We start from the raw sequence: 11151 nt of genomic DNA on the forward strand, positions 1-11151 counted from the left end.
GTCACTCCGGGGTTGCCAGGTCATAACACATAGTAGGTGACTACAACTTGCAAGATAGGATGAAGAACACACATATATTGGCGACAACATAATAGGTTCAGATCTGAAATCATGACACTCAGGCCCTAGTGACAAGCATTAAGCATGGCAAAGTAGTAGCAAGATCAATCTGAGAACATAGTAGATACTAGTGATCAATCCCCATCAAAACTAACTCGATTACATGATAGATCTCATCCAACCCATCACCGTCCAGCAAGCCTACGATGAGATTATTCACGAACGGTGAAGAGCATCATGGAATTGGCGATGAAGGAAGGTTGGTGATGACGATGGCGACGATCTCCCCTCTCCGGAGCCCAGAACGGACTCCAGATCTGCCCTCCACGGGAAGAACAGGAGGTGGCGGCGCCTCCATATTGTAAAACGTGATGAACTCTTCTCCCTGATTTTTTTCCCGGACGAAAGGGACTAAATAGAGCTGGAATTGGAGGCGGTGGAGCAATGTGGGCCCCACAAGCCTGCCAGGTGCGGCCACGGGGGGCGCATGGTGGGCTTGTGGGCTCCATGCTCCACTTCTTCTGTTGATTCTTGCGCCAGTATTTTTTATATATTCCACAAAAAATCCCCGTAAATTTCCAGGTCATTCCGAGAACTTTTATTTCTGCGCAAAAACAACACCATGGCAATTCTGCTGAAAACAGCATTAGTCCGGGTTAGTTCCATTGAAATCATGCAAATTAGAGTCCAAAAGAAGGGCAAAAGAGTCTCGAAAAGTAGATACGATGGAGATGTATCAACTCCCCCAAGCTTAAAACCTTGCTTGGTCTCAAGCAATTCAGTTGACATACTGAAAGAGACAAAAGAAAAACTTTTACGAACTCTATTTGATCTTGTTGTTCCAACTATGTCTAACTCATATCCAGATTTTCAGCAAGATCACAAGCTAACCACATAAGCAAAGACATCTAGGTCTCACGATAAACTCATATCAATGGCATAATCTACTAATGAACAATAATGATGAGTTTCAAACGTCAACACTTCAATCAAAACAATCATCAAGCAATGCGAACAGATGGTATCTCGCTTGCTCTTTCTGAGACCGCAAAATATAAATGCAAAGCACCTTCAAAGAGCAAGGGCTGACTGAACATTGTAATTCATGGCAAAGAAGATCCAGTCACAGTCATACTCAATATCAATTAAAAGTAAAGCATAGAAATGACAGAGGTGCTCTCTAATTGGTGCTTTTATAAGAAGACGATGACTCAATAGAAACATAAATAGACAGGTCCTTCATAGAGGGCAGCATTGATTTGCAGAGGTGCCAGAGCTCAAGATTTGAAAATAGAGATAATAATTTTGGGTGGCATGCTTTCATTGTCAACGCAATGACTAAGAGTTTTCACCATCTTCCATGCTACACATACTATAGGCGGTTCCCAAACAGAAAAGTAAAGTTTTGACTCCCCCACCGCCGATCAATCACACTCCACGACTAGCCGAATACTCGGGTGCCATCCATACCAACATCAATCCAGGGGGAGTTTTGTTTGCAATTATCTTTTCGATTTGAGCATGGAATTGGGAATTCCAATTACCAGGGTGAGTGATAGTGAATAAACACATATCGAGGATAACACGCACTACTAGGAAAAGGCCTTCTAGTGGCGCACCTGTTTTGGCCACTAATGGCGCACTATATGTGCGACGCTAGCATCACGCCATTAGAATTTTATACTAATGGCGCAGCAGGCAGTGCGCCATTAGTATAGCTCATGGTGCGCCATTAGTATGCCTCCCAGGTGCGCCATTAGTATGCCTCCCTGGTGCGCCATTAGTATGCCTCCCAGGTGCGCCATTATTATACTTCCCAGGTGTGCCATTAGTATGCCTCCAAGGTGCGCCATTAGTATGCCTCCCAGGTGCGTCATTAGTATGCCTCCCAGGTGTGCCATTAGCATGCCTCCCAAGTGCGCCATTAGTATGCCTCCCAGGTGTGCCATTAGTATAGCTCATGGTGCGCCACAGGTTATACTACCAGCTCTAAAAATATTCAATTATTATCCTCACACCCACAAGAAGGTTCAAGATAAACACATATTTCACCACAATGAAAATATGTTTATAAACATGCACATACATTGAACGCAAGTTGACAAACAAATTAACCTAGAGGAAGCATAGTTTTGACCATCTTAACAATCATCTAGAACACACAAGTCACAAAAAGATAAGGACTATTGGTTACTATGAGAGACTTCAGATGGTCCAGAACACACAAGTTTGTATCTACATGCACAAAGTGCAAGCTCCAAAACACTCGAAACACCAAATGGTCTACAAGACAATAAGGTCCATGATTACAGGTTTGTTGGTCCATAAACTCTAGAGAGTCATCATGTCCATGTGCATCAATAGGTTGAGTACCTGAAAACATTTTGCACAAATTTGTCAAGAAAGTGGAACCAGATCAAGTTGTTAAAATCTCATATGCATATTAAAAATATTCGATCAAAAGATTATCATGATATCATAGTTAATAATATATCCTTGTGTTTCAAACTGCGAGTCAAGGTCTCTCTGTTTCCACATATATAAATCTTACACTAGACTGAACTGACAAGGTTGCCCATCGTGGAACACCCCTAGGCCTTGAATCATTGATGCTAGTTAAGAGATGAGCGGCTGACTACAAAATGATTCTTCAACTACAACATCCTCATAGCCATCCACTACTCCAACGTCAATTGTAGTCTCTTCTAGTGTACTTGGTACATTAACAACCACAGGGCCAGTGGCGGATGCAGGCACAATTTTATGGCGTGGAAAAGGTAAGTAGGAAATGTATCTCAGCTCAAATCATCAATGAAGTATCATATAGACCTAGTATACATGACAGGTGTTAATTATATATGGCAGCAGCCAAAGCTTGCCAATTGCTGGCTTCGCCACTGAACAGGGATGTGCTAGGATCATCTGAAAAACAACAAGGTTCGTAATAGAAGAAAAAGCACTGACCTGGAGAAGATCCAACACTTGGGGTATATGATGGGAAGGGAACAAAAAAATGGGGATGAGGCTTGTTGAGATGAATGGCTTCGTTGCTAGCCGGCCGAAGTCGCATATAAATGAACCCAACGAGATCTGGACTGAGTTGACTTGACTCTCCCTCCATCATGGTAAATAATGAACCCAACGAGATCTGGACTAAGTCAATGAGATCCGGCCGAAAAAGCACTCACCTAGAAAGTACATGGACACAACAATAATGAACAGTAATATACCAGATAGATATGTCACCATGCCACCATGGTAAATGACATGGGAGACTGATGGTAAGTGAAATCTGAGGTTACTTTGTTGAAATAATAAATAAAGAGAAAACAAGGATCAGTACCTTCAGGCAAGAAAATATCCCAGGAAGCCCATATCTGCAGCTCAGTCGCATCAGATAAATATATAACTGAAACGGTTTGCCAGAAGAACCACACATTAATCAAAGATTCAAACGCCCATACACGTGTTTAGCATCTGAGGGACCTAAAGAGCAGGCCAAGCCAAAAGAAGTAGCTTCGATGCAAGAGGCTTTTCCTCAAATAACATGTGTTTCAGTCTTTCGTATAAAGGATCAGTTTAAGGAAGGGCGGTAATAAACAATCAAGCATAGGATCATAGCATTATCAGAAATTACATAGACTGAAGGTAGAGTAGTACCTCTAAAACATGTTTGCTTCTGAATGTCAACAGCCCATCACAGATCTCATTCTTGAGAACATTTACTAGCTCAAGTGAACTCTGATAGCATTTTAAGGGCCCTAGTGCAAAAGATAAATCCAGATCCTCGCCTTTCCAAGTACTCGTTAATACAATGATATAACTGGTGGGGCTATTACTCTTGCCTTTGCCTTTTGTAGCTGCAAGATTTGATCTAGATAGTCCCACAATATCAACAACACTGAACTTCCCCTGAAACAAGTTTAAAAACAGAAAATCACCAATTATAAGCCTACCACATAAAATGGCCAGTACGATTAAATCACAAGTCCATAAATCCTTACACCATTCAACCGCAATGGTCAAAAATAAGCTGGAACAAGTAGCAAGTATAGGAAAAATCACCTTGAATATATTCATGTCGTGCATCTCAATATTGTTGCACGCATACTTGTATAGATGAACATCCTACATAATGATGCAAACAACGCCAGCTTAGCCAGCAGATAACGAAATGCCCTTCTCGACGGGACATGTTCTGAACAGGCAGGACTTGTAACATTGCCATGAACAACGACTGGAAACAAGCAACCTGTGATGGGACCATCTCGACGGCCGGTGACGGTAGGCAGGACTGATCCCTCCCGGGCACGATGTCGATGCAGTGCGCTGCGGCCTTGTCATGAGACAGTAAGCTGGTCAGGCACTGCAAGAGCAGTGACGGCGATGGCGACCGCATCGCGGTCAATCTAAGACGGAGAGCAAAATCACAAATTAGGTTGAAAACAATAGTGTATCCCACATCAGCAGTACCCGTGACCCCTTTATTATACTACCTCATCTAAAAAGACATTAACAGTGGCCTAAATAGAGGGGATAACAGAGTAACCACACCGCCCCCGACCCCCATTTCATGAATCAAGAAAACGCAACCAAGCAACAACAGGTGCAAAATGAAGGAGGAAGGTTTTACCTGCTTCAACGCAAGATCTGCCTCCATCATGGCAGACTATATTATCTCGTATATTACTTGTCTCGTCTTTCTTTAAAAAGGAAACGGGGGATCTGCAGCGCGTGAGGACCTCCACCGTGAGTTGCCTTTTTGGTGTCGACGCAGTACGCAGGGGAGCAGGGCCAGATGAGGAGCGCGCCGGAGCTAGCCAGCGAAGCGGGAGGTGAGCCGGCGGGCATGCGGTGACAAGGAATGCGGAGGCGACAGGCCAGACGCTAAGGAGGAGGCGCGGGCGGAGCCGGCGGGCCGGTGCAGGAGTGGCGGGGCCGAGCCAGCACGAGCGGAGGCGCGCGCGCAGAGGCCGGGAGCACGCCGCAGCGCGACAGCTGGGCGCGGAGGCGTAGACGAAGGTCTAGCGAAGCCGGCGGTGGAGCGGCCAGATGCAGTGCGAAGCGGAGCGAGGCGCATGGGCGTGCGGAGCCGGCTTGGGAGCGGGTGGAGGAGGAGAACCGGCGCGCAGGTGCACCAGGGGCGCGACAACGCGCGGTCGAGGTTGGGGCGGCGGCGTCAGGGAAGGGGAGGGGAGGGGAGAGGGGAGGGATCGAGGCGTCGGCGGCAGCTGTCCACGAACGAGGATCTGGTAGCAATGGCGCATCCCAGATAGGTGCGCCATTCGTAACCCTGGTTACTAATGGCGCACCAGCTGGAGGTGCGCCATTAGTAGTTTTGCACACAAAAAAATTATAGTAGTCCCGGTGCGCCATTAGTACTTTTGGAAAATAAAGTTTGTTAGTAGTGGCGCACTGAGTGTGTGGTGCGCCATTAGTGTCCAGCACACTAATGGCACACCTGTACATGGTGCGCCACTGCTATATAGGAGTGGCGCACTACTTGTCTGGTGCGCCATAAGTGTCTATATCATCTATAGCCCTTTTCCTAGTAGTGACGCCTAGCATGGAAGATACTGATCACCCCTTGTCGCCACATGAGTGGTTCGGGCATGCAAAACAGATTATTTCTTGAAGGTTTAGAGAGGGGCACATGCAAATTTACTTGGAACGGCAGGTAGATACCGCATATAGGTAGGTATTGTGGACTCATATGGAACAACTTTGGGTTTATGGAAGTGGATGCACAAGCAGTATTCTCACTTAGTACAAGTGAAGGCTAGCAAAAGACTGGGAAGCGACCAACTAGAGAGCGACAATAGTCGTAAAAATGCATTGAGATTAACCAACATTGAGTGCAAGAATGAGTAGGACATAAATCACCATGAACATGAATATCATAGAGGCTATGTTGATTTTGTTTCAACTACATGTGTAAACATGCGCCAAGTCAAGCCACTTGCATCATTCAAAGGAGGATAGCATCCTATCATACTACATCATAGTCATCTCAAAATTCATGTTGGCATCCAAGACAAAACATTATATGCTCCTAGATAATTAAGAATGGCATCAGAAACTATGATCTCTAAGTTGTCATTGCAAACATGCTTCTCTCTCACAACAAAGTTGAATCTGGAACAATGAGCTAGTCATATTTACAAAAACAAAATAGATCAAGTTCATACCAGCTTTTCCAGGCTCAGTCACTTCATCATATATCGTCATTATTGCCTTTCACTTGCACGACCGAACGATATGAACAATAATAAGAGTGCTCGTGCATTGGACTATGCTGGAATCTGCAGGCAAACATAAAGGAGAAGACAAAGTAATATGGCTCTTTGACAGATAAACAGATATGCATGCGAGAGCCACTAGACATTGTAACTATGGTCTTCTACCTTGACCCAAAGAAAAATAAAACTATTTACACGGGAAAGCTCCCAACAAGAAAAACAAGAACGAGAAATCTTTTTGGGTTTTCTCAAACTAGACAAACACACGAGAAGGAAGCGAGAAAAAGAAATAAACTAGCATGGATGATACAATGGCAAAGTGTGATCACCGACTAACAAAGCGAAAGCTTAAGCAAGATGTTAAGGCGGTGAGAAACACGTACTCCCCGAAGCTTAGGCTTTTGGCCTAAGTTGGTCTACTCCCATGGATGGTCCGGGCGATACCCAAAATCATAATGGGGGTTGTACGGGAGCGCTGCAGCTACCGCCTGAATAGCTGCCTGCACGAAGGCGAGAAGCCTTTGCCTCCCTCTCATACTCCTCTGCCTCTCCTCTGGTTATGTAATATCTCCGTTTTACCTGAAAGTCAAAGAAGGCAGGAGCAGGAAGGGTAATATGGAAAACACATTGTCGGTTAAACATTAACCGGTATAGGAGGGATTCATTATCCCTCTCAAGGAACTGATAGCGTCTCATAGCGGCGCGATCAAGGAAAGCTGTATGGAGCGGGGGATCTCCTTCGTGGATGTGTACTCCAAGAAAATATGCTATGCGAGTGGCATAGATCCCACCAAAGAAATCCCCTTCATTAGCATTATTATTTAGCCTCCTTGCTATTATAGCTCCCATGTTGAAACTTCTATCACCCGTTACTGCGCTCTTAAGAATACTGAGGTCCGGTGTGCAGAGGTGACAATGCTCAATCTTGCTGTTAATGCATCTACCTATGAAGAGGGCAAAGTAATGCAAGGGAGGAAAATGAATGCTCCCCATAGTAGCCTGCGTAATATCTCTAGTTTCTCCAACAGTTATACTAGAGAAAAAAATCTCTAACCGAAGATTTAGGAGGATCATTGAGACTACCCCAAATAGGTATCTTGCAAATTTATTGAAATCCTCTAAATCCATGGTATACGATTTGTCATAGAGATCAAACAATACGGATGTGTCACGACGAGCTGAAAATTTGAATCTACGAACAAAAGAGGCAGTGAGAGTAGTATACTGTTCACATTTATCAGAGATCAATTCTTCAAGTCCAACATTGTGAACAAGTGTATCAAACTCGTCTTTGAAACCTGCATCAATCATGAATTCATCACAAGGCCATTCACATGGTTGTACCTGTGCGTTCCTCGGTTGGTAAGGATCAGGTTCCGAATCGCGAGACGGGGACCTCTCTTGCTTGAGGAACCACCATGATAGTTTCTCCTGAGCATCTTCCTTTTCTGAAATTTTCAGTGAATCAATGGAAAAATGAACAAGGCTCAACGAAACTTATAGCAACTACTGCAACAAGTGCCTAGAGGCCATATCACGCATCAAAACTACTTGGGACCAGCTAAAATTAACATGCGAAGCTCAAGAACAGGGTCACCAAGGCAGCAAAAATACGCGATGTATAAGTCACTAGAGCAAAAACTAATTGGACGAATGGAGGAGTCACATACCAAGGAGCAATTTCCCCAAAACAGTTTGGTGAATGGGGCTTTGCACAAGGAGATCGAAAATCGCAGCAAGAAGAGTAAGAACACGGGTTTGAGCTGTGAAATGATTTTTCTGGAGGTAGGAGAAGCAGATGGGACCTAGAATAAGTGGAGGAGGTACACGTGGGCCCCACAAGCCTGGTAGGCGCGGCCAGGGGGTGCCCGCGCCTCGAGGGCTTGTGGCCCACTGGTGCAGCCCCCTGACTAGATCTCCGTCTCTGAATTTTTCAAAAATTCCAGAAAAAATCATACTTGATTTTCACGGCATTCGGAGAACTTTTATTTTCGAGACGCAAAAAGGAGAAAACACCAGAAACTAAAGCTAAATCTATCATTTTTCTTCTAAGCAATCGAAGGTGAAAGCTTGGAACAGAGGGTAGTGACTCCTCGATTTATCCATCCCATGGTCATCGAAAGAAATCCGTCAATGAGGTTGATCAAGTCTCCTTGACAAACTTTTTTGAATCGCATAAAAAGAATGGAGAATGTTCGAATAGTCACTAGGTTACCTCAATGGGGATGTGCATATCCCCAACAAGCAAATCATACTTCATCCTGACAGTAGGTATAGGGCATTCAAAGCTCCCAATAAGAATCGATGAAGTTTTTTCGATAGCATTGATGCAATGTACTCGATATTGTTTCTTCGAAAAGTGCACCGTATGCTCATTACCGTTGACATGGAAAGTGACATTGCCTTTGTTGCAATCAATAACAGCCCTTGTAGTGTAACAAAGTTTGTTAAGATAGTGACATTAGCGACCACAACAGGCACATCCTCGCAAATGCCGATAGGGAAAGCAGTTGATTTGTCGGCCATTTGTAGAGAGATTTCAGTGGGTGTCAACTTATCCAGTTCAAGCCTACGATAAAGAGAGAGAGGCATAACACTAACACCGGCTCCAAGGTCGCATAAAGCAGTTCTAACGTAGTTGCCATTAATGGAGCAAGGTATAGTGGGCACTCCGGGATCACCTAGTTTATTAGGAGTTCCACCCTTGAAGGTATAATTGGCAAGCATGGTGGAAATGTCAACCTCAGGTATCCTCCTCTTATTAGTCACAATATCCTTCATGTACTTAGCATACAAAGACATTTTGAGCATATCTGTCAAATGCATTTGCAGAAAGACAGGTCTAATCATTTCAACAAATCGCTCAAAATCCTCATCATCCTTTTTCTTGGATGGTTTGGGAGGAAAGGGCATGGGTTTCTGAACCCATGGTTCCCTGTCTTTACCATGCTTCCTAGCAATGAAGTCGTTCTTATCATATCTCTTATTCTTAGGCTGTGGGTTATCAAGATCAACAGGTTCAATCTCCACATCCTTATCATTGCTAGGTTGAGCATCATCATGAACATCACTATCGATATTATCATTAGGCTCATGTTCATCACCAGATTGTGTTTTGGCATCAGAAACAAAGACATCGTTTGGAGTCTCGGGTGTAACAACAACAGGGTTGCTAACGTGCAAGTTCCTATCATCTTTCTTCTTATTTCTAAGATGACTAGGTGCATCAGTGCTAACTCCTTGAGAATCTTGTTCAATTCTCATAGGATGACCCTCAGGATACAAAGGTTCCTGGGTCATTCTACCGCCTCTAGTGACGACTCTGACAGAATTGCCATTCAACTCATTGAGCAAGTAATTTTGAGCCTTAAGTACTTGTTCTACTTGAGTAGTAACCATGGAGGCATGTTTACTCAAGAGCTTAAGATCATTGACATTTCTGTCCACACAAGCTCTTAAATGACTAAGCATACGAGCATTCTGTTCCAATTGTCTGCTAACATAATCATTGAAACTTTGTTGTTTGGCAACAAAGTTATCAAATTCATCCAGGCATAAGCTAGCAGGTTTATCAAAAGGAATATCACTCTCATCGAATCTACGAAGAGAATTTACCTCTACTACCTGTATCGGGTTATCGAGACCATGGATCTCTTCGATAGGTGGTAGATTTTTGACATCTTCACATTTAATGCCTTTCTCTTTCATAGATTTCTTAGCTTCTTGCATATCTTCAGGACTGAGGAATAGGATACCTCTTTTCTTGGGAGTTGGCTTTGGAGGTGGTCCGGGAATAGTCCAAGCGTTCTCATTCCACAGGATATTATTCAATAGGATCTTAGCTTGTTCTACGGTTCGTTCCCTAAAAACACAACCAGCACAACTATCTAGGTGGTCTATAGAAGCATCGATTAGTCCATTATAGAAGATATCAAGTATTTCATTCTTCTCAAGAGGGTGATCACGCAAAGCATTCAGAAGCTGGACGAGCCTGCCCCAAGCTTGTGGGAGACTCTCTTCTTCAACTTGCGCAAAGTTGTATATTTCTTGCAAGGCAGGTTGCTTCTTATGGGCAGGGAAATATTTCTCAGAGAAGTAGTAGATCATATCATGGGGGCTACGCACACAACCAGGTGTTGGAATTATGCCCTAGAGGCAATAATAAATATAGTTATTATAATAATTCCTGTATCAAGATAATCGTTTATTATCCATGCTATAGTTGTATTGAATGAAGACTCATTTACATGTGTGGATACATAGACAAAACACTGTCCCTAGCAAGCCTCTAGTTGGCTAGCGAGTTGATCAAAGATAGTCAGTGTCTTCTGATTATGAACAAGGTGTTGTTGCTTGATAACTGGATCACGTCATTAGGAGAATCACGTGATGGACTAGACCCAAACTAATAGACGTAGCATGTTGATCATGTCATTTTGTTGCTACTGTTTTCTGCGTGTCAAGTATTTGTTCCTATGACAATGAGATCATATAAATCACTAACACCGGAGGAATACTTTGTGTGTATCAGACGTCGCAACGTAACTGGGTGACTATAAAGATGCTCTACACGTATCTCCGAAGGTGTTCGTTGAGTTAGTATGGATCAAGACTGGGATTTGTCACTCCGTGTGACGGAGAGGTATCTCGGGGCCCACTTGGTAATACAACATCACACACAAGCCTTGCTAGCAATGGGACTTAGTGTAAGTTGCGGGATCTTGTATTATGGAACGAGTAAAGAGACTTGCCGGTAAACGAGATTGAATAGGTATGCGGATACTGACCATCGAATCTCGGGCAAGTAACATACCGAAGGACAAAGGGAATGACGTACGGGATTATATGAATC

General features: G+C 43.8%; 1 protein-coding gene across 1 annotated transcript; it reads right to left on the reverse strand.

Moving 5' to 3' along the window:
* Window positions 1-3218: 3218 nt before the first annotated feature.
* Window positions 3219-4459, reverse strand: LOC123429859. Its single transcript, XM_045113834.1, has 5 exons — window positions 4313-4459; window positions 4126-4188; window positions 3721-3972; window positions 3404-3469; window positions 3219-3248 (listed from the first exon to the last, which is right to left on the reverse strand). The coding sequence occupies exons 1-5, from the start codon at window positions 4457-4459 to the stop codon at window positions 3219-3221; spliced, it is 558 nt and encodes a 185-aa protein (XP_044969769.1).
* Window positions 4460-11151: the final 6692 nt, after the last annotated feature.

Source organism: Hordeum vulgare, chromosome 2H (genome assembly GCF_904849725.1).
Source record: "Hordeum vulgare subsp. vulgare chromosome 2H, MorexV3_pseudomolecules_assembly, whole genome shotgun sequence".
NCBI lineage: Eukaryota > Viridiplantae > Streptophyta > Magnoliopsida > Poales > Poaceae > Hordeum > Hordeum vulgare.